Source organism: Garra rufa, chromosome 16 (assembly GCF_049309525.1).
Source record: "Garra rufa chromosome 16, GarRuf1.0, whole genome shotgun sequence".
Taxonomy (NCBI): domain Eukaryota; kingdom Metazoa; phylum Chordata; class Actinopteri; order Cypriniformes; family Cyprinidae; genus Garra; species Garra rufa.
This window is the reverse complement of record NC_133376.1, coordinates 34,253,368-34,278,372: the sequence shown is the minus strand read 5'-3', so window position 1 is coordinate 34,278,372 and position 25,005 is coordinate 34,253,368. Positions and strand designations below refer to the sequence as shown.

General features: G+C 34.2%; 1 protein-coding gene across 2 annotated transcripts; it reads right to left on the bottom strand.

The window, feature by feature from the left end:
- Positions 1-1,496: 1,496 nt before the first annotated feature.
- On the bottom strand, positions 1,497-23,397 carry zdhhc2 (zDHHC palmitoyltransferase 2). Of its 2 annotated transcripts, XM_073820393.1 has the most exons (14): positions 23,126-23,397; positions 17,836-17,862; positions 16,559-16,653; positions 15,572-15,692; positions 15,325-15,394; positions 15,203-15,235; positions 12,652-12,772; positions 12,461-12,499; positions 8,598-8,730; positions 5,272-5,398; positions 5,092-5,184; positions 4,497-4,600; positions 4,287-4,346; positions 1,497-2,919 (listed from the first exon to the last, which is right to left on the bottom strand). In XM_073820393.1, the coding sequence occupies exons 1-13, from the start codon at positions 23,244-23,246 to the stop codon at positions 4,306-4,308; spliced, it is 1,125 nt and encodes a 374-aa protein (XP_073676494.1). In that variant the 5' UTR covers positions 23,247-23,397; the 3' UTR covers positions 1,497-2,919; positions 4,287-4,305. The 2 variants fall into 2 exon arrangements, with proteins under 2 accessions (XP_073676494.1, XP_073676495.1); XM_073820394.1 differs by lacking the exon at positions 12,461-12,499.
- Positions 23,398-25,005: the final 1,608 nt, after the last annotated feature.

Sequence of the window (25,005 nt, the reverse complement as noted above, 5' to 3'; positions counted from 1 at the left end):
GTTTCTTACAAACACAACTTTTCACAAAACCTAATTGATGGGCTGAAATGGTGTGGATTATTGTGATTTTTTTTCCAGCTGTTTAGACTCTCATTTTGACGGCACCCATTCACTGCAGAATAGGTAAGGTGAGCAAGTGATGTAATGCTACATTTAATAATAATAATACATTTTATTTATAAAGCACTTTACATTTTAGGAAAAATCTCAAAGTGCTACAAAAGAGTCATAATAAATGGTACAATGTAAAAGTTAAAATAAGAACAGCAACAGTAAAAAATGTAAAACTTAAAAAACTTTTTAAAAAGGTGTGTTTTTAGTCCCTTTTTAAAGACATCAGTTTCTTGTGGAGCTCTCAAATGATCAGGCAGTGCATTCCATAAGCTAGGTGCAGCTGTACAAAAAGCTCTATCCCCCATTGTGTCTTAGTCCTGGGGAGTAGGAGCCGGTGAGTATTTGTGGAGCGGAGAGAGCGTACTTAAGTCTGAAGAATAAGGAGTTCTTTAAGGTACATAGGGGCATCACCATGGATACACTGATGTGTAAGGAGGGAACTTTGTACTCTATCCGAGCCGGAATGGGAAGCCAGTGAAGAGACTGAAGAATTGGAGTAATAATGCTCATATTTACGCAGTCTCATTAGGATCCTGGCTGCACAGTTCTGTACATGCTGAAGTTTCTGAATGCTCTTATTAGGAATCCCAATGAGAAGCGCATTGCAGTAATCAAGTCTAGATGAGACAAAGGCATGGACAAGTTTCTCAGCATCACGTAGGGTGAGTGTGGGGCGAAGTTAAATGCAAGTCAAAGGTTAAATGCGGGTCGAATCTAACACCAAGATTGGTGACCACTGATGATAAAGGAATATCCTGGCCAGAAAATGTAATGCAATTTATGGTAGATGTTCTAATCTGATGAGGAGAGCCAATGAGAATGGCTTCTGTTTTTGAACTGTTCAACTGGAGAAAGTTATTATTCCTCCACGCCCGTATCTCCTCCACGCAAACAGTGAATGCAGATCATGAAGATGACGATGATTGAGTATCAGTTTTCATATATAATTGTGTATCATCAGCATAACAGTGAAAATTCCCAAGCATCTGATGATTTTGCCAAGGGGTAACATGTAAATAATAAATAAAATAGGTCCCAGAACTGATCCTTGTGGAACACCACATCCAACAGCATGCAAGCACGACCTTGAGCTTCCCATGGCCACAAATTCTGACCTGCCTGTTAGGTATGACTCAAACCAACACAGGGCATCATTTTTAAGTATGCCATGATCGACAGTATCAAATGCAGCAGAGAGGTCCAAGAGTCATCAGTTTCACATTTCTCCAAATCTGTTCTGTTGAAGAAACAAACTCTACATCTTGGATGGCCTGAGGATGAGTACATTTTTAGAAAATTTTCATTTTTGGGTGAACTATTCCTTTAATGGACAGTAACAGTGTGAGATTGAATCAATACCAAAACAACAGTATACCACTTAATAAAATATCACTTTATTTCTCTTACAGTAACTCATCAAGGCATATCATTCAATGGCATTATCATACAGAGTCTGAATTTACATGAGAACACAATAAGCTACCAACACGCAGATAGCCAGCAGAATTTCACATACTCTCAAAGAGAACAAAAGCAGCAACAACAATTGGCTGGTCTACATACACAAAAGCAAGAACCAGTAGAAATCTCATATCACAGTTTATTTTTAATGTGGTGTGTGAACCGAATCACAAAATAAACAACAGACGTTTCCATAAAAACTACAAAACAGACAACACACCACAAGTCTTGGCATTTTGGAGGTCTTGTTCACGCCTCAGTCAAAATCAAATACAAGTAGATTTTCATGCAATAACTGTTTAATCAAACTGAGATAAGAAATATGGTCGCAAGTACATTATTAGAGCCCTTAGATAAATCAGATGTGAAAACCACATCTTTATTGAGTTTTGCATTAATTGTGCAAACAGGGTTATGAAAAGTATGTTCTTTTACTTATAATAGTGAAATATTCTCTGCAGCTGCAGTATAACACGTATGAAGTTAACACAATATTCTTGCATACTCGATTTGACAGAACCATCAGGATCAGGATGTGCAGCTTTAAGCGCTTTTCAAAGTGCATATAGAGTATTTTTGTCTTCCCTGTGCTTGTCAGGTAGAAACTTGAATAGACAGTGTTTTGTCTGAATATCCAGCGCTAAAAATGGCCTAAAATATTTGCTACATCAGTCATTTTGCCTGTGTACGACCTTTGCAAAATTCATGACAGCTGGGATCCAGATTTAAGTGTGATGGACAAGATCCTCACGGACACTTTGTCAAATAAAACCGATTATAGTCACGATGTGCAAATGTATCTGTATAGTAATGAATAAAATAAGAAATCCTGCTGCATTTTAACAATGCAGGCTCAAAAACAGGGTGCAATTTGTTGTAGTGGAAAAGCACTTGGGCTTTTCGGTGTTCACATCTCAAACATGACAAACGACTATGTACCACCATCACACAGCATGCATAAATACTTCACGTTTCGCAGACTAACAAAAACGCCACCTTCTTCAGCACTGCCAACACCACGCAAGCTATATTCAAGGCATTTACCATACAAACTTCTACTTTTTTTAAAAATGTGGGTCTTGCGGGAACCACGGTAATGTTACTAAATGTTCAGCCGCATTTTTTGGGCTTCTTTAGGCACGTTAAGATAGCCATACAGTTTGCAAGGAGGACGAGAGGCCCTTCATGTATGTACAGTACACACCATGATCCTGCGCTGTCAGCTCTTGTGAAGGATCACAATTCATCAGGTAGAGAGTAGACGGGCAGTGCAAGTCTGTGCAAGAGCAGCGGAGACGTCCTCACTGTTCCACTGTCAACAGACATCACTAGCACAAAAAACTCCTAAAAAACGAAAGTCGGTTCATTTAGAATAAGCCATGAGACATTCAAGGATTCTAAGATAAGTCCAAACTATCTATTCAATTAAGTAAAGATTATGTTCCATGCAGATATTTAGTTAATTTCCTACCGTAAATGTATCAAAACTTAATTTTTGATTAGATATTTGCATTGTGAGAACTTTATTTGGACAACTTTAAAAGTGATTTTCTCAATATTTGGATTTTTTTGCACCCTCAGATTCCAGATTTTTGTCTTATAATATTGTCTTATCCTAACAAACCATACATCAATGGAAAGCTTGCAGGTGATTAAAAAAAAAACATTTAATTAATCCTTATGACTGGTTAAGTAGCATGGTTATAATTTCAGCAATAAATCGAAAAATGTTCTATTTTTTTAATGGCAAAAATCATTAGGATATTAAGTAAAGATCATGTCCCATGAAGATATTTTGTACATTTCTTACTGTAAATATACCAAAACTTAATTTTTGATTAGTAATATGCATTACTAAGAACTTCATTTGGACAACTTTAAAGGTGATTTTCTCAATATTAAGATTTTTTGCACCCTCAGATTCCAGATTTTCAAATAGTTGTATCTTGGCCAAATATTGTCCTATCCTAACAAACCATACATACTTTTTTTATTATTATAAATTTGTTATAAATTATTATATTTATATATTAAAAATTATAATTTGCGTATTTATTCAACTTTCAGATGTAGTATAAATCTCAGTTTCAAAAAAAAATCTACCCTTACAACTGGTTTTGTGGTCCAGGGTCACATATTATATTATATTATATTATGTTACAGTATCAGTAAAATAAAGAAAAAATTAGTCAGCAGGGATACATAAAATTAATTAAAACTTATAATAAAGACATCTATAAACACTAGAGAAATATTTATATTTCAGATAAATGCTGTTCTTTTGAACGTCTTAAATCTTCAAAAAAATCCAGAAAAAAGTATCATGATTTCCACAAAAAATATTTAGCAAAATTTACAATAAGAAATGCTTTTTGAGCACCAAATCAAAATATTAGAATGATTTCTAAAGGATCATGTGACACTGAAGACTGGAGTAATGACACTAAAAATTCAGCTTTGCTTCGCTGGAATAAAATACATTTTAAAATATATTAAAATAGAATACAGCTATTTTAAATTTTAATAATACTGTTTTTTTCCATATTTTTAATCAAATCAATGAAGCCTTGAACAGCTATAGAGACTTCTTTTAAAAATTTTTTAAATCTTACTGACTCCTGTATGTTACAATGCTATAATTTTGAAACACTTCAAAGTTATGAAAATAAATCATAGTTATATTGCAATATATACACACAAAAGTGACAAACCTGTTCCATTAACATGCTTTTAAGTTTCCTTCTCAATAGTCAAGGCTGGGTTGCTTGTACCTGTTAGACAAATACAGATTGAGCACCATATTGTTTGACCCCATTGTAATATTACCTCACACATTCATATCTAACGTCTATGGTCAAGACACAGAACACTCAAATTAGCAACGTTTTGTAATGTCAGATGTGGCGTAACTGTTGTCTCACCTCGTTTGTCTCTGTCTTCACTTCCCTCTGACTGTCCGTTGTTCAGCAGTCGGCTCTGAGACTCTCTCAAAGGTTTAGGTGGAAACTGATGGGATTCTTCAGCACTAGAAAAGAATGAAAAAGCATGAATGGAAAGCTCTGCATTCAATCAATACAGTATCTCACAATGCAATGTGCATTTCTAGTGTGACAGTGGAACCAGTAATATCTACTGCAAATTTCTTGAATCAATGTTTGATTGCAATGCAAAATCTTTATATGTGTATATACTGTATATATATATATATATATATATATATATATATATATATATATTTTTTTTTTTTTTTTTTTTTCTGGGCCATAAAACATTTCAGTTGCATTGCTGTCTATGCAGAGTCAAAAAGCTTTTGGATTTTATCAAAAATATCTTAATCTTACAGGTTTGGAATGACATGAGAGTGAGTAATTAATGACAGAATTTTCATTTTTGGATGAACTAACCTTTTAAGTCAACTAAAAAGTGTAAGGTTTTACTGTGTAATATTTGTAACATTTTTGTGATACAACTCAGATAATTCATTCATTCATGAATAATTCATTCTGAGCCATGAACCTTTTGATTGAAGGGTTGCGTCCAGAGGGTGAGGATGGTTGTTCGGGGTCTGCGTTCACTAGACAAGTAGGGAATGAACAGCCGTCGCCCAGACTGCAGAAACACAATGTCATACAGAGGGAATGAGACCAGCGAACACTCACACCAATATTTTCAGTGCCACTGAACAATAACTGATACCTTGAAAAAATAGGCAACAGCCAGAATTTTCTTTCATCTCCAAAGACTTGGCGAAAATTCTTGCTTATTCCTAAACTGAAGCCGTTCTTGTCTGGTCCATGCTGGAACGCAGGAGCTCTGAAAGCCTCTGATAAATAAACCACATAAATACATAAAGATGTTTTATATGCAATCCTACTAACATGATTTTCGTTTTCCCTATTAACTTTTATTTCTGTAAAGCCTGACATATTGTAACCCATTGTGCATTATTTAAGAACCACACGAGGCAGGTCACCATTAACTAAGGTATTACTATTAAAAGGAAGAAACAACAAAACGATAGAAAGGACGATTCCTCCTGCATATACACATGAGTGCAGGGGCAAAGAAAATCCCCGGAACTGGAGCCTTAAAGGAACAGACAACCAGACCATTACAGCATGACAGTTTTTTCTCAAAATTGCTTGATATAAACTCGCAATTGCGTTATAAAGTCAGAACTGTGATAAATAAACTTTTTTTCTCAGAATTGCGAGCTTATATTTTGAAATTCTGACTTTATAACACACACACACACACGGGGCAGCCGTGGCCTAATGGTTAGGTCGGACTTGTAACCCAAAGGTTGCAGGTTCGAGTCTCAGGTCCGGCAGGGATTGTCGGTGGGGGGAGTGAATAACCAGCACCCTCTTCACCCTCAATACCACGACTGAGGTGAGTCCCTTGAGCAAGGCACCGTACCCCCAACTGCTCCGGGTGTGTGTTCACAGTGTGTGTGTGTTCACTACTGTGTGTGTGCACTTGGATGGGTTAAATGCAGAGCACAAATTCCTAGTATGGGTCACCATACTTGGCCTCACTTCACTTCACCTCACTTTACCTCACCACACCACAGTTGCAAACTGCTGATTCTGAGAAAAAAAGTCACGATTGTGAGTAATAAACTCGCAATTCTCAGTAAAAAATCAATTGTGATATAAACATGCAATTCTGAGAAAAAAGTCACAATTGTGAGATATTAACTTGCAATTCTGAGTAAAAAGTCATAATTGTAAGATATAAACTCGCAATTCAGAGAAAAAAAAAGTATATAAACTGGCAATTTTAAGAAAAAAAGTATATAAACTGGCAATTCTAAGAAAGAAAGTAATAATTGAGATATTTTGCAATTGTGACTTTTTTTCTCAGAATTGCATGTTTATATCTCGCAATTATGGCTTTTTCTCAGAATTGCCAGTTTATCTCGCGATCGTGACTTTTTTCTCAGAATTGCATGTTTATATCTCGCAATTATGGCTTTTTCTCAGAATTGCCAGTTTATCTCGCGATCGTGACTTTTTTCTCAGAATTGCATGTTTATATTAACTCGCAATTCTGAGGAAAAAAATTTATTGCGAGATACAAACTGCTGATTCTGAGAAAAAAAGTCACGGTTGCGAGATATAAACGGTCAAATCTGAGAAAAAAAGGTAATAATTGTGAGATATAAACATGCAATTCTGAGAAAAAGTCACAATTGCGAGATATAAACTGCTGATTCTGTGAAAAAAAGTCACGATTGCTAGATATAAACTTGCGATTCTGAGAAAAAAAGTCAAGATTGTGAGACAGAAACTCGCAATTCAGAGGAAAAAAGTCACAATTGTGAGATATTAACTTGCAATTCTGAGTAAAAAGTCATGATTGTAAGATATAAACTCGCAATTCAGAGAAAAAAAAGGATATAAACTGGAAATTCTGAGGAAAAAAAGCCACGATTGTGAGATATAAACTTGCAATTCAGAGAAAAAAGTCATGATTATAAGATATAAACTTGCAATTCAGAGAAAAAAAAAGGATATAAACTGGAAATTCTGAGGGGAAAAAAGTCACAATTCCGAGACATAAACTCGCAATTCTGAGAAAAAAAAGTCACGATTGCTAAATATAAACTTGCGCTTCCATGAAAAAGTCACGATTGTGATATATAAACTGGCAATTCAGAGAAAAAAGTCATTATTCCGAAATTAAAAAAGTCACAATTGACTCACAGATATGACTCACAATTCTGAGAAAAAAAAGTCACGATTGCGAAATAAACTGGCAATTCTGAGAAAAGTCATAATTGCGAGATATAAACTGATTCTGAGAAAAAAGCCACGATTACAAAATATAAACTGGCAATTCTAAGAAAGAAAGTAATAATTGAGATATTTTGCAATTGTGACTTTTTTTCTCAGAATTGCATGTTTATATCTCACAATTATGGCTTTTTCTCAGAATTACCAGTTTATCTCGCGATCGTGACTTTTTTCTCAGAATCAGTTTATATCTCGCAATTGTGACTTTTTTCTCAGAATTGCATGTTTATATCTCGCAATTATGGCTTTTTCTCAGAATTACCAGTTTATCTCGCGATCATGACTTTTTTCTCAGAATCAGTTTATATCTCGCAATTGTGACTTTTTTCTCAGAATTGCATGTTTATATTAACTCGCAATTCTGAGGAAAAAAATTTATTGCGAGATATAAACTGCTGATTCTGATAAAAAAAGTCACGATTGCGAGATATAAACTGCTGATTCTAAGAAAAAAGCAACAATTGCGAGATATAAACAGTCAAATCTGAGAAAAAAAGGTAATAATTGTGAGATATAAACATGCAATTCTGAGAAAAAGTCACAATTGCGAGATATAAACCGCTGATTCTGTGAAAAAAAGTCACGATTGCTAGATATAAACTTGCGATTCTGAGAAAAAAAGTCAAGATTGTGAGACATAAACTCGCCTATTCAGAGAAAAAGTTCTGAGGAAAAAAATCTGAATTGCAAGACGTAAATTCATAATTGCAAGAAAAAAACTAATTGTGAGATAAAAAGTTGCAATTAGCTTTTATCATTTTTATTCAGTGGTGGAAATGGGCTTCCATACTTTTTCTATTGTTTCTAATTCCACAGTTAATTTTCACAGCAAAAAGAACCACCAATTGGATAATGTTAAACATTTAGAGGCCTTAGAATATCACATATCAAATATGATAGAGAAGGCTTCACAGGGTTAAGATTAGAATGTCTGTTGCTGAGATGAATTCTCAACATTTTCAACTGTAATGCATCTTGACACACTTGCTTTTGCCAGAAGAATGGACATGTTGTCACAGATACATGTTCCCTTGAGGATCTGCCACAAAGGGCAGACTACAAAAAGACCTAAACACCACCTGCCCCAGATCTGACTCACTGGATGTACGAGACGTATTTGATCAGGCAGTGCGGACAGACGATCACAGGATGCAAAATACACACTATTGACGAGCCCGTGTTTACTACTGAAATCCAAGGGTAATTAAAACACAGCCCACTCACCCAAGGTGGATCTGTTCTTGCAGACAAGCCAGCAGTGATAAGCAAACAAAAACGCTAGGCTCACTGAGAACGTGGAGGCAGCGAAAAACAGGAACATGATGTGAAACTTGGCTTGGGTATCGGGCAAACCATTCTGTGGAAAACATGGGAAAGACTCTTAATACAACACAAATAGACATGAAACAAACAAACAAAAAATATACCTAGGCCTTATTTAAACTATAATATGCTGTAATATCTAGTTGTATATTGGCCATTCTACAGAACTGGTGCAAACTGCTGTTCCACAAGCATTGAAAGCACAGAAGTATTCAAATCTTAGATGTTTACTAAGATCCTTTTATTATCTATTGAAGCCCACAATAATATTTAAAATATCAGTAAGCTTAATATACTGTATGTTTTAGTCCACTGGAGACTGATTTTAACTACACCCCTACATTTATGATCAGGAAATATCCATGTGTCCCTCTCTCATAGCTACAAGTTATGAGTAGATTGACTCTATAATTTTGAGGAAAATGTGTTCAAAAGTCTGAAAAGTCTGTGTGTAACTGTGTGTAAGTAAATGTCACTAATCATCTTTTTTTCTGCAATTAAGCACACTTTTTTGAAAGTTATTATGTGTACAACTGTTCAGAAATTCCCTTACCAAAAAGAAGTATACTTCAAGTATGTTTTATGAAGTATTCTTAAGTAAAGTTCAAGTATATTTAAGTACACTTTATGTAGTAAGTATAAAAATATCAGTGTACTAGTAGTATACTTTTAAGTGTACTATTTCAGTACTCACTGAGACTAATGCCGCGTTCCAGACAACCCGTAACCCGTGTTTTTCCGACCTTCTACCAGTGAAAGTGCACTGGAACGGCAGTCAAACCCGTGACTTCCCACTCGTGAACTCGTACTAGATCGATGTACTCCCAGTTACGAGTTCTGATGTAACATAGCCCGCGAAACAACAATGTCAGCCCTAATGGAAGCGGTGTTTATGCAAGTAGTACACGGTGGAAAAATAGAGCTTAGGACAATATAACGTTGCAATCAAATTAATAATAATATTAAAATAATAATAATTCATAAATGTGCCCAGGCAGTTTGGCTTGACTTGCCTGGAATGCTGCAAAGTCGTGAGTCGTGGTTTAAAGTGGTGATTTACCAGTTAAAAAATCTGCCTGGAACGCAGCATAAATTGGCCCAATTTCTAGTATATAAAAGTATACTTTTAAGTATACTTAGATGTAAACTAGTTGTGTACTCATAGTTTACTACTATGTTTTCAGTTTGTACTGCAAGTCTACTAAAAGTGAACTTATAGGTATACTGATAGTTTACTAATTAAATACTTGCATTTTTAGTACACTTTGAAGTATAGTCTCAGTAAACTACTAGTTTAGTAGATTTATACTGCAAGTATACTCATAGGTTTTCTTTAACTGAACTTTACATCATACTTTAAGCGTACTACTATGTCCGTATTTAGGTATTAATTTGTATATATTTTGTTATATGTATACCTGAACGTACAAAACATCAAAAGAAAAAACAGGTTATCTGCTTGTAAACAAATTCTAGCTTTATGCATTCTTTTTTATAAGCACTTGAATGTGGGTAAGTTTCATAAATAATAAATAAACAACATTTTGAACAAAAAGACTATTCATGATAATCAAAAAGTAGATGATCACCACCACAAAGCTTGACAGTCCTTATTACCTTTTCATTTAATGTTCCACAGTTTTACATATCTATGGTTTTGATGCTGTTTTATGTCTGACGATTGTGTTAGATTACATGTGGAGGCATCTGTTGTTTCGGTTTCTTCTTCACTTGTGTTTTGGAAATTCTGTACAGAAGATTTACAATAGCGCCCCTAGCGTATAACAATGAAAACACAGATTCTCAAAGCACAAGTATTGCTCAAATATACATTTTCTTGAATAAACTTCTTTTTCGTAAGGGTTGCTAGCTAACCATGAGCTGATTAGCATCTTTAAGCTAGGTTCAAAAGTATCTAATACTGTCACTACCGAAACATTTGGTGACGTGTCGGTAGTGACATCTTTGTTTTTTGTTTTTGTTTTTTTGAGTGTTATGCCATAAAATTGTCACTATTGAAATATGTGATCATTGTTTCGGTAGTGACAAAAAGGAGTACATCATCCTTTATTTGGGGAAAATAAATGCAATTTTAGTGAGATTATGCAAATTTTAGTAAGTTTTAGTGATGTTTTAGTATGTGGGTTAAAATTCTGTAATGTGATGTGGTCACTACCAAAGCACTACTGTCACTACCGAAAATGTGCAGTCACTACCAAAACATGGGTGTTTTGTCAAAGATAAAGTATATTGAATTATCAACTAGGATGTTAATGATAGTTTTTGGTTCAATGTATATTTAAACTAATGAATCCTTAAGTTTGAAATCAGTATGATCAACTTTTGCCTTTTACTAAGAAAAACTGGATACAAAATACAACAAACCTCATAAATTAAATATATATAAATTAGGGCCGGGACTTTAACGCGTTAATTTAGATTAATTAATTACACAAAAATAACACGTTAAAATTTTTTAACGCATTTTAATTGCACTTAGTTTTGCACCGCGGAACGTTTCTTACTGGATGAGATTCCGCGGACCGATTATACTGGAGCACCAACTAGCGTTTAGATAAGCTGCGTCCGTCCTAAATAGTATTGTATGTCCCAAATCGTAGTATGTTTAAAAAATTATTCCAAAGATTCCCGGATGGTCTACTACTTAACGATCAATGCACACTCTTAACAGCTAATATTGCCCGCAACACACTGCGCCGTGAACGAGGATTCGATTAGAACTACAAACACGCATAAAAAGTGTTAAAAAAACTACAAACATGGAGGATATACGCGACCAACGGACAGGTAGAGAAAGGGGTTTACGTGATAAATAATCAGTGTGTAACCTGATAAAAAATATTTTTTAAATGTTATCCGCGTTATATTCCATGTGCAGCAACATTTATAATGATGGTTTGGTCATTAACGTTTAAATGCATAATTAAGCAAACACAAGAGCAGAGTTCTCGGCATGAAAGACTTGTTAAAGAACGTGCCTCTTGCTACACTTAATGGCAATATTGCATTGGTCTGTTGGACTTGGTTGAACAAAAATAAACAATATTTTGTTGCTTAAGCTTATGTATTCAGTCATTATTCAATGGTATACTAAAAATCCATGTAAAAATCTTAATTCTCACTGTTCTCAGGTCAAATATTTATATGCGATTAAAATGCGATTAATTTCGATCTAATTAATTAGATTAAATTTTTTAATCGAGTCCCGGCCCTAATATAAATATATATATACAAAGTAGATGCAAGCAAAATCTTAACAGGTCAATATAACCCTTCTAATTAAATTATAGATTAGCTATGTTTCAGTAGTGACAAATTTGGGGAAAGGACAATTCTAAAACTTTCTGAAAATACAATATGAGAATTAACTGCACAATTACTAGAAATTTGTACTTTGGATATTATACAATTTCCATACATACATTTTTTGGAAAAATTGTTTTGTTTTCCCAAAGACGTTTCTCTGACTTTGGACCAAATCTGTAGAATGGTCTGGAATACTCAATTCACTTATTAAAGGTTGAAAAAATTAAACTGAAAAAGTGAAAAACAAATGGGATACATGGCCCCTATGGACTGTCCATGACAGACTAGAAAACATTTTGCCTATGTCTACTGGATCTAACAGAAATTGTACAAACTAAGGTGTTATGCTGAGGGAAACCAACAAAACTACTGGAACTAGAGGAATAAGTCGGTCAATCAAAGCGCATCAGTAATGTCAGTGATTGACTCAGTCCTACCAAATATTGGATTAGACGCTCATGTGTTTTACCATCAACCTTTCAAAATAAAAACACACTTTTGAACAGCAATGATCAAAACATGATTTTGCTCCAGCTGGTGTTCTATTAAATTACAGACAGCCTATCTGCACATTCAAATTATTTCTGTTTCCTAATATAAGCCGAAGAAATTAATAATTCATACTTACAGTCCAGAACTGAATGAAATACTGCAAGTCCGTGGCAGTGACGAAGAGGCAATACAACAAAGAATATGCTAGGAAGAGCATGAAAAACTTGTAGTTGGCGAAGCCCACGCAATTGTTTACCCTGTCAAAGAAGATAAAATGCACCTATTAGTCTAAAAAAAATTGGATATTAATATCTATTTTGATTGAAAAATATACACTGGAAACATGGGAAAATGTGCAGTTGTTACCTAACAACATATTTCTACCCTTCTTTGCCCTGCTTTTGTTCATGAAATGTAATGTAATCAGATTGTTTCTGCCCATTTAAATTACATTTTTGATTAGAATAAAACATTTTGTATAGTATTAACTACTTACTAGCTATACTTTGCAACTTTTGGCCCTCTAGCAGTTCAAGCATAAATTTTATAAATAGTAATTTGTTTATGTTGGTAAAATTGGTAATAATGTGTGATTTTGAAGAAACATGATGTGATTTGAACAAATATATATATATATATATATATATATATATATATATATATATATATATATATATATATTTTTTTTTTTTTTAAAAACAAAGCATGATGGTGGGGCCTAAGCACATCATACTAAAACATACTAATAAAATTCATACAAATTAGCCACCAATTCACTGAATGACTGCTATTTAAGCGTGTTAAAGTAAACTGTTTCCTGAAATCATATTAGAACTGGGTTAAAGCAAAAACATTGTTTGCTGGATGGATTTAAGATATATTGACTAGAACCCTATGATTTCCGTGATGCAGAAAAAGTGGACGGAATCAAGGAATCCAGTTATAAAATGCACTCTACTGTACAACGCGGAACGTCACGGAATTTGTAAAATTGTAGATGAATAAATCTACTTACACTTACAGTCAAAAGTTTTTGAACAGTAAGATTTTGAATGTGTTTAAAGAAGTCTGCTCACCAAGCCTGCATTTTTTAGATCCAAAGTGCAGCAAAAGCAGTAAAATTTTGAAATATTTTTACTATTTAAAAGAACTATTTTAAATTTGAAAATATTTTAAAATGTAATTTATTCTATTGATTTCAAAGATGATTTTTTAGCACTATTACTCCAATCACATGATCTTTCAGAAATCATTCTAATAGTCTGATTTGCTGCTCAAAAACATTTTTATTATTGTTATTATGTTGAAAACAGCTGAGTAGATTTTTTTCAGTTTTTTTTTTTTATGAATAGAAAGTTCAGAAGAACAGCATTTATCTGAAATAAAAATCTTTGGTAACATTTTAAATGTCTTTCTCATCACTTTTGATCAATTTATCGCATCCTTTCTAAATAAAAGTATTAATTTCTATACTTATATACGTTTCCCCCCCCCCAAAAAAAAAAAAAAAAAAAAAGAAATTACAGTGACTCCACGCTTTTGTATTGTATAGTGTATAATGTTACAAAAGCTTTTTATTTCAGATCAATGCTGATCTTTAGATCTTTCCATTTATTAAAGAATCCTGAAAAAAATGTACTCAACTGTTTTAAATATTGATAACAATAATGATAACAAATGTTTATTGCATGAGTAATGATGCTGAAAATTTAGCTTTGATCACAGGAATAAATTACCTTTTAAAATATATTCAAATAAAAAGCAGTTATTTTAAATAGTAAACATATTTCACATCACAATATTAAAGTTTTTGCTGTATTTTGGACTCAAAAAACAAAAAATAAAATCCTACTGTTCAAAAACTTTTGACTGGTAATGTAATTAAAATCGTGATATAGACTAGTGTCCGTGAATATTAAGCCACAAAAGACTATTTAAATATGAATCCCACATGTTCTGCATGTCTCTGTGTGAATGTGACGCTCACAGTGTTTTCAGCATCTGTGGTCTCACTAAATGGCGACATAAATACATGAAAAACACCTTTAGAACTGCTCAGAGAGTCACTTCATGAGCATTTGACCATGTCATGCAAGAACAACTATCCTCCTATCACGTACAAACAGAAACTGATTAAAACATAAATTAATGTTTTATGCCTTCAACAGAAAAAAAATTAATTAAGTAGTTTTTTGAATCCAATTAGTTAGACATGCTTGTTTGATTGTTAAAAACATAACTGAACCATTGCAATAGAATTGTAATGTTAAATTAAAATGGTAATGGCAATTTGATACATATATTAAATGGAATTTTGAGAAAACAAAATGTACTTCATAGAGCCTTAAAATGTAATTCTTATTTATTAAATTTGACATACTTTTTCATTTCAGAAAAAAATGGAATCTATAAAAATGTAACTGGAAAAAGGGAATTTGGGAAAAAATAAAACTGATTTTATAGTTTCCTAATTTACTCAATATTAACATTTTATTTTTATTGTATTTAAAGCAAAAATAATACATAGCGTAGCTTTAAATGACAAAATTAAATAATGTTCATTAAAAAAAATATAGATACTTTTCTTGGTCTAACAGAAACCCAGAAATGTTTGGTGCATGTGTTCCAGCCGAGACAAATATCTTTTTACTCTGACTTTGCATTTAATCTACTGAGCCAGTACATACCACGGACAATGGTGATCCATCTTTAAAATGCACCTGTAAAACAGCAGAGGGAGGAGCTGTTAAAATGCAACACAGCAAAATCTAATATGTGTTGTGTCTTTAAAAAGAGAGAAAAGACATACATATCACAGGCAGAGCAATGATGACATCGATCAGGCTTCAGCAGCAGACAGCGATCACAGTAGCGGATAGCTGTATCAAGACAGCTTGTTAAAACACAGATCGATAGGATTCACTGAAGACTGAAGACAGATTGAGACAAATGTAACTGTCTGTGGCCATTATTAGTTACTGAACCTAAATCTGGGCTGAATGGACTGTTACAAACTTGCTAATTAGGATGTGCTGAACTTATAGAAAAGCGCCCACCTCCAGACATTGTGCGTGTGTAAATGGGCAAATCCTTAGCAATTCTCCTCAAGATCTCCTGCTGCGATTCTCTCCGATCTTCACGCTCTAATAGCTCTTTGTCAGAATGTGACAGGTGGAACTGAAAAGAACAGACCAAAACCAAAACATTTTGATATTTCTGTGTGACAAGCAGCACGTTCTGCACTCAGAGATGTGAGAGGACTACGACTGATTGCCAGTTTGAGCCAGGCTTCTCTATTACAGTTTGTTTCTCATTCTCTCTGCTTGAAATAATAACCGCTTGCTGTGAGGTGCTATAGTTACACTGACAATCCCCTGCAATTTACAACCCAACACGCTGTTTTTTCAATATGTGTAAGCAATAACTCATCCTAATGGGTGTTATACCATATATTTACAAATATTGCATAGCAATCTCTGCCAGCAGGAAATAATATTCATTATAAGCCAACACCTCATGAGTCATGCTATAAATGTGCAATAACATTTAAATTGACTTCTTACTTAGAGATAACACAGTTTATACCACATTCTGGTTGTCTTCTATTTATTGTTCATAATGTTTACCATGAATTGAGTATCTATTACTAAATGTGACCCTGGACCACAAAACCAGCCTTAAGTAGCACGGGTATATTTGTAGCAACAGCCAAAAATACATTGTATGGATCAAAATGATTGGTTTTTCTTTTAGGCCAAAAATCATTAGGATATTAAATAAAGATCATGTTCCATGAAGATATTTTGTAAATTTCCTACCGTAAATATATCAAAACTTAATTTTTTATTAGTAATATGCAATGCTAAGAACTTTATTTGGACAACTTTATAGGTAATTTTCTCAATATTTAGATTTTTTTGCACCCTCAGATTCTAGCAAATATTGTCCTATCTGAACAATGGCTTATTTATTCAGCTTGTATAAATTTCAAAAATTTGAAAAAAATAAAAAAAGAAGTTATTTCCGTAATCAAATAAACTCACCTCTTTGAGTGGGTTCATAGGTTGTGTGAAGATGGTTTGCCAGTATGACCACACGAACATGATGAAAAGCACATGATATACCAGGAGGTAAACTACTGTGATACAAAACAAATATTGAAAGGTGATTAGAAATAAAGATATCATAATTAAAACATCTCTGACAACATAATTATGTATTTTTAAAATACTAATTTTAATAACTTTTATATTAAACCAAAGATTAAGATTATGATGAAGGTGTGTAACTCATACTGAGATATTTTGTGCGTTTTTTTTTTTGTTTTTTTTTCACAATTTACAATTTAGTAGATTTTTTTATTATTTTATAGATTTAAAAAAAAAAAAATTACAATTACAGTTTGTTTTTACCATTTTTATCAGGCAAAATAAAAATATAATTGAAAAATAAAATAAAAAATCCCATAGACAAAAGTTTGGAGTTTGAAGTTTTTTTTAAAACATGTTTTAGTGTTTCTTATGCTCACCAAATCTGCATTTATTTAATCAAAAATATAGTAAAAACATTAATATTGTTAATAATGTTATGCAAAAGATTAATTGCGATTAATCACATACAAACGTTTTTGTTTACACAATAAATGTGTGCACTGTGTATATTTATTACATATATATAACAATAAACAAAGTATACATACATTTACATGTATATATTTTCATTTATATAATTAGAAATATTACATATATTTAAAATATAAATATAACATATTTTTAAATACATCTATGCATGTGTGTGTATTTATATATACATATATACAACAAAAACTTTTATTTTAAATGTGATTAATCACGATTAATCTTTTGCCTGGCATTAATTGTTAATATTCTTACAGTTTTTAATATGATTAACATGATTTAAAATGTTTTCAGTGTCACATGATCCCTCAGAAATCATTCTAATATGCTGATTTGGAGCTCAGAAAAAAACATTTATTACTATTACCAATATTGAAAATGGTTGCGCACCATAGTATTTTTTTATGAAATCGACAATACGTTTTTTCAAGACTTTTTTTGCTGAATAGAAAGTTCAAAACAGCATTTATTTGAAACACATCTTTTGTCACTTTTGAGCAATTTAATGCATCCTTGCTGCAGAAAAGTTTTTTTTTTTACACACACACACAAAAAATCCTCAAACCTTTGAATGGTAGTCTACATTAAAAGACCAACCAACATTTTCTTCAACAAATGCAAAAATTATAAGTAACTAGTAACTAATAACTAGTAAAAACATTGTAAGAAAAAATCTGACTTACTTTTCTCTCCCATGTTTTCTATAGTTTCTGCAGAGGAAAGAAAAACAGAAAGGTAACTTTTTGTAACTCTGTACAACTTTGTTAATGCAGTATGATTTGAATTCTGCACTGGCTATTATTGTATAAACAGTAGGTCAGAAACTCCTTGTGCATTTCATGGAAGGTCAGTGAGCAGCAGATGGTTCTCAGCACAGTTCTCTGATCGCTGTTGCTGGAACTCACGCTGTACGGAGATCTTGATCACATGCCCAAATTCACCAGCTCATAATTGCATCTCTTCAACTGGTGCTCTTTCAGAACGACGAGCTATGTTGTGGTGACGAGGTTAGAGATACTAATCACGACCACACAGGAAAAAAAGCTCAGTTTCAAAAACAAAACACAACCACCCACACAGATGAGACAGAAGGAGGTGTGTTGTTTTGCACAGTGTTTTTGCTTAAATATTCCTTTGTGATTATTCTGACACACTCAACAATCTCAGAAAAAAGGTACTCAGCTGTCACTGGAACGGTGCTCTTTCCAAAATACTAATATGTGACTCTGGACCACAAAACCAGTCAAAAGGGGCATTTTTTGAAATTGAAATATACATCAACTATGTTTGTTAGGACAGGATAATATTTGGCTGAGATACAACTATTTGAAAATCTGGAATCTGAGGGTGCAAAAAATATTGAGAAAATCGCCTTTAAAGTTGTCCAAATTAAGTTCTTAGCAACAAATATTACTAATTAAAAGTTAAGTTCTGACATATTTATGGTAGGAAATTTACAAAATAAAATCCTAATGATTTTTGGCATAAAAGAAAAATCGATAATTTTGACCCATACAATGTATTGTTGGCTATTGCTACAATTAAACCCATGTTGTTTAAGACTGGTTTTGTGATCCAGGTTCACATATGTACATTTTAGGTACTAATATGCACTTTTAAAGTACTAAAATATGCCCTTAAAAAATTAGCTCACCCAAAAATGAAATTCTGTCATTAATTATTCTTCGAAACTCAAATTAAGATATTTCTGATAAAATCAGAGAGCTTTTTGACCCTGTATAGACAGCAACACTAGCATGTTCAAGACCCAGAAAGGTAGTAAGGACATTATTAAAATAGTCAATGTGACATCAGCGGTTCAACTGTACTTTTGTAAAGCTATGAAAACACTTTTTGTGCGCATAGAAAACAAAGATTTCTTGTGTTCAAAAGGGCCTTGAATGTGTCAGTTGCAGGGTCAGAAAGCTCTCAGCTTTCATCACTCATATCTTCATCTGTGTTCAAAGATAAACAAAGGTCTTACGGGTTTGGAATGACATGAGGGTGAAAAATTACTGACAGAATTTTTATTTTTGGGTGAACTACCCCTCTAAGGTACCATTTAGTAGAAAATAAAACTATGTAGATGTACCTTTTAGCTTTTGTATCTTAGGGCACCGCCCCAGTGACAGCTTTTTTTTCTGAGAGTAAGCATATAGTCTCTTCAATAAATATCTAGTTCTTTAAGTTTACTGAGGTTGCAGTGTCCTAAAAGCCTCATTAGATTATCCTCTCATTTAATGTGGTTGGGCTGCACTACTCTCTATCCAAAATATGCTCTTTGAAAGATGATAGTGCCTGGCACTAAAGTAAAAAAAAAACTGTAGCTTCTCTGAAGCTCAGAGCAGAAATGAAATCCCAGAATGCAGTGCATCTCCAAACAGATATTTTAATTGAATATGTGTACCCTAGAGAGCACTCAAGCAGGTTCAGGGGGTGCTTAAAAATTGTGATGCGTTTGTGGCATTATGCAATTTTTATGATTTCGTAATAGTACACAAAAGGCATGTAAAGAATTACTGCAAGTGTAAGTACATCTCATATACGGCCATTATCATAACACCCCATCGTAGACCTTAGTCAGGTGAGACGCCATATTTAATTTCACACAGATGAAAGTGAGGCTGTGAGGGATAGACTTACAGTCTTAACAATGATATACACTGTTATAAAACTCCTAGATCACATGTTTTATGGCGATTTGTGTCCCTGGACCACTAAACCAGTCATAAGGGTCAATGTTTTAAAATAGAGATTTATACATAATATGACAGCTGAAAAAATAGGTTTCCATTGAAGTATGGTTTGTTAGGACAGGACAATATTTATTTGAGATACAACTATTTGAATATAGGGAATCTGATGGTGCAAAAAAAATCTAAATATTGAGAAAATGACCTTTAAAGTTCTTATCAATGCATATTACTAATCAAACATTAAGTTTTATTATATAGACGGTAGGAAGTTTACAAAATATCTTCATGGGACATGATCTTTGCATAAAGGAGTAGTAGTACAAAAATTTACAGATAATGTACTCACCCTCTTGTAATCCAAGATGTTCATGTCTTTCTTTCTTCAGTCGTAAGGAAATTATGTTTTTTGAGGAAAACATTTCAGGATTTCTCTCCATATAATGGACTTCTATGGTGCCCCCGAGTTTGAACTTCCAAAATGCAGCTTGAAAAAGGGTTTTAAACGATCACAGCCGAGGAAAAAAGGGTCTTATAGCAAAACGATTGGTTATTTTCTTTAAAAAAAATTAAAAAAAAAATTATATACTTTTTTAACCTCAAATGCTTGTCTTGTCTAGCTCGGCAAGACGAGCATTTGAGATTAATGAGTATATAAGTTGTAAATGTTTTTAGAAAATAACCAATCGTTTCACTAGATAAGACCCTTCTTTCTCGGTTGGGATTATTTAGAGACCTTTAAAGCTGCATTGAAACTGCAATTTGGAAGTTCAAACTCGGGGGCACCATAGAACTCCATTGTATGGAGAGAAATCCTGAAATGTTTTCCTCAAAAACACCATTTCTTTAAGACTGAAGAAAGAAAGACATGAACATCTTGAGTCAATTATCTGTTAATTTTCATTCTGAAAGTGAACTACTCCTTTAATATCCTAATGATTTTTGGCTTGACATAAAAGAAAAATCAGTAATTTTGACCCCTACAATGTATTTTTGGACCGTGCTACTTAAGACTGGTTTTGTGGTCCAGGGTCACATTTTGTTAACATGTTGTTAAACAATTGTACAGCCCATTGAACACACTGTACTTCTATGCTCTCACAACCTTGTCAAAAATTAAATATGGCGGTACTCTGACTAAAGTCTACTGGTATATAACCCTCTCAGTAATAAAAAACTGTCAACAGACTACGAGATTCATTATTAGCAATTTCCGCAATTAAACCGTTTCTCTCCCTGAAGGTGTCAGTGTTGCTGTCTAAAAAATGTCAAATGTGTTTGTTGCTAAACTCAGTGTGCAGCACAAGTGATTTGACAGCAGAAATAGGTCAAGTAGAGATTGGTGAGGTTCAGTTTGACAGCTTGGCGGTGAGATTAGCTTTGAGACATAAGGATCAGTAGACAGTATGTTCATAACAACATTTGTCACGTCAGGTTCGGTAAAGTAAAGACTCATTGTCCCCTCATTATCACGGCTAGCTAAGACAGAAGCAAAGACAGTATTAACAAGTAAAAGGATCTTTTAAACCAACACTGACTGTTATGGTTTTGGATGTTCACAATGAGAACCTAGATAATCCTACTGAACCCATGCAAATTTAAAGGGACAGTTTACCCAAAAATTTTAATTCTGTCATTAATTACTCACCCTTATGTTGTTCCAAACCGTAAGAACTTCATTCATCTTTCTGGGCCTTAAACGTGCCAGCTGTGCCACTGTCTATACAAAGACTGAAAGCTTTTGGATGTCATCAAAAATATCTAAATTTGTGTTCTGAAGATGAACGAGAGTAATTATTAACAGAATTTTCATTTTTGGGTGAACTATCACCTCAACAGCCTTCAATTCAAGTTTAGACATTAAAGCCTTTATGGTTTTCATTCCGTCATCCTGAAGTCAAGTGCTCAGTTTGAGTACAAAGCAAGCCTATGGAGACCCACTGTTTGCGGTTCGGCATAAACTGGTATAAACCGCCAGTGGGAACAGCAGTCAGAAGTGTGGCCTGGCCACTGACACTTTACTGAAGTCTCTGAGGAAGATCACAAAGCTGCTGTTTTATGCACAAATATTTGAACGTCATTTGATTCTATTAAAGGGGTTCAAACAAACACACACACCATTAGTCTTCAGTGAAAAACACGGCATCCTCATGATCATCCACCACTCAAGAGAACAACAAAGCCTCTTCATGCTGTTTTTATGGGAAGATTATAGCAGATGTTATCAAAGAAGTGAATGATGCTCTGAAGTTAAAAGTTTTCTTGTTGCGCACACATAAATAAGCCACGGTCTAAACAAATGACACAGTACATAATTAAGTTTAAAAACATTTTGTACAGTGGTGAGAGCTCATTTACAGCTACAAAGGACTGGGAGAGAAGAAGTTTTGTATGATACACCATGGAGTAGTTATAGAGTGATGCCAAATTGCTTTTTAATGTATTGCAATGGGTCAGTGACATGACACTTTGTCTGGATCTATTATGTTACACTCTATAAAATATTACAATATTAAATTTAGGAAAATACTTGAATACATCTTTTCTAGTAATACACTGCAGTTTCTGAATCATTAGTAGTACTATTATTTGTGTGGGTTAAAGTAAAAATATCTAAGTGGTGTTAACTGACCTGACATTCAAGGTCAATGTGGTGTAACCAGTATGCAGAAAGCTTTTGCTGTCATATGACAAGGACACCATAAAACAAAGGCTTTTTAAAAACATATATATATAACATAATTGGCCTTTTATGAAAAAGTTTTCATGATACTTGTAACATAAGAGAAACTAAATAGATACTTTTTAATTGATGGTTACATCACTTGACATTTTTTTTTTTGTTTTGTTAAAACAATGATTTTCCAAAATGTATAAAACTAAAATATCACATTTCTATGAACTTGGCATATGCATTTTTATAAAGATGTATCCTTTTTCTAATTTCACACCTCCTTATTATCACTGACCCATATATGCTTTTCAGTTTGAAATTAAGATGCAGAGACATGCATAATAGTACATTATGGGTTCTCTCACACACATTCAGAAACACATGCACATAAATGAGAGGTGAAATAAATTTATCTCACACCACTTGACACTAGCCATAACCCACTCTCAGTCAGTGTGTTTATAAGCAAATAATCAACAGCAGAGATATTGCTCTAGTAACAGAAGCAGACATATGCATAACACATGGTCGAGGCCAGTTGTTATTTATTCATTCTCTTTCTCCGTTTCACTCCAACTTCATTCAGAGAGCTGCTTCCAGTCTTACCTATGCAGAGCTGCACTACGTAAGCGTAGTAGGACCATGCCACGATCAGACTGATGAACAGCACGGGGATCCAGTATAAAACTCTCCAGCAGTCAACGCTGCGCGAACCCGACGGCGCCATCTTTCTATTTGGTGACCAAAAGTGGCCAAAACGACAAGTTAAGCCTCACCGAGCCCGCACTGCTGCTAAAACATCATATCTTCTTCCGCGTGCAGCTGCGGTTCGTCTGTTCCTCCATCCTCCGGTTCTCCGGTCGCTCTTGTTTGCAGTGTAGCACATCGGTACCGCCCCTTTCTACAAACTTACATGACGCTTACGCGATGCGGTGGAGGTGTTACTACACTCAAACCTGATTCTACCGTTTTGTATCATCACCGTAGGTTTGTCTGTTTTAATTTAGCAAAGATTTTCTATATCTATTGTGTTACTGTTACTATGTTACTAAAGGTTACTGACACCGTGTGTGTCCTCACGGTACAAAATCTGATTAAGAATGCCATACCAAAGCAGCTTTCAATAACACTTTACATTCATAAAAACGCGTGAATACACAGTAGTTCACCTTCAGAATAAACAATTTTCTGACAATTTACTCACCCCTCATGTCATCCATCTTAAATCGAAAAGAAATTAGGTTTTTGAGGAAAACATTCCAGTGTTTTTCTCCATATAGAGGACTGTGTTCAAATTGCAGCTTCAAAGGGCTCTACACGATCCCAGCCGAGGAATATGTGTCTTATCTAGTGATAAAAAAAAAAGTTCAAATGTACAGTGGTGGCCAAAAGTTTTGAGAATGACACAAATATTAGTTTTCACAAAGTTTGCTGCTAAACTGCTTTTAGATCTTTGTTTCAGTTGTTTCTGTGATGTACTGAAATATAATTACAAGCACTTCATACGTTTCAAAGGCTTTTATCGACAATTACATGACATTTATGCAAAGAGTGAGTATTTGCAGTGTTGGCCCTTCTTGTTCAGGACCTCTGCAATTCGACTGGGCATGCTCTCAATCAACTTCTGGGCCAAATCCTGACTGATAGCAACCCATTCTTTCATAATCACTTCTTGGAGTTTGTCAGAATTAGTGGGTTTTTGTTTGTCCACCCGTCTCTTGAGGATTGACCACAAGTTCTTAATGGGATTAAGATCTGGGGACTTTCCAGGCCATGGATGAAAAATTTCAACGTTTTGGTCCCCGAGCCACTTAGTTATCACTTTTGCCTTATGGCATGGTGCTCCATCGTGCTGGAAAATGCATTGTTCTTCACCAAACTGTTGTTGGATTGTTGGAAGAAGTTGCTGTTGGAGGGTGTTTTGGTACCATTCTTTATTCATGGCTGTGTTTTTGGGCAAAATTGTGAGTGAGCCCACTCCCTTGGATGAGAAGCAACCCCACACATGAATGGTCTCAGGATGCTTTACTGTTGGCATGACACAGGACTGATGGTAGCGCTCACCTTTTCTTCTCCAGACAAGCCTTTTTCCAGATGCCCCAAACAATCGGAAAGAGGCTTCATCGGAAAATATGACTTTGCCCCAGTCCTCAGCAGTCCATTCGCCATACTTTTTGCAGAAGATCAATCTCTCCCTGATGTTTTTTTTTTGGAGAGAAGTGGCTTCTTTGCTGCCCTTCCTGACACCAGGCCATCTTCCAAAAGTCTTGGCCTCACTGTGCGTGCAGATGCGCTCACACCTGCCTGCTGCCATTCCTGAGCAAGCTCTGCACTGGTGGCACTCCGATCCTGCAGCTGAATCCTCTTTAGGAGACGATCCTGGCACTTGCTGGACTTTCTTGGACGCCCTGAAGCCTTCTTAACAAGAATTGAACCTCTTTCCTTGAAGTTCTTGATGATCCTATAAATTGTTGATTTAGGTGCTA

Bases quoted from the DNA above. Each gene is read 5' to 3' on its own strand.
- zdhhc2 (XM_073820393.1), bottom strand. From the start codon at position 23,246: ATGGCGCCGTCGGGTTCGCGCAGCGTTGACTGCTGGAGAGTTTTATAC. The intron at 15,236-15,324 runs GTATGTCTTTTC...GCTGTTTTACAG, and splicing joins CATTGCTCTGCCTGTGATAT to GTGCATTTTAAAGATGGATC. The intron at 4,601-5,091 runs GTTCATGGCTCA...ATTCTTTTCTAG, and splicing joins CGCAACCCTTCAATCAAAAG to TGCTGAAGAATCCCATCAGT.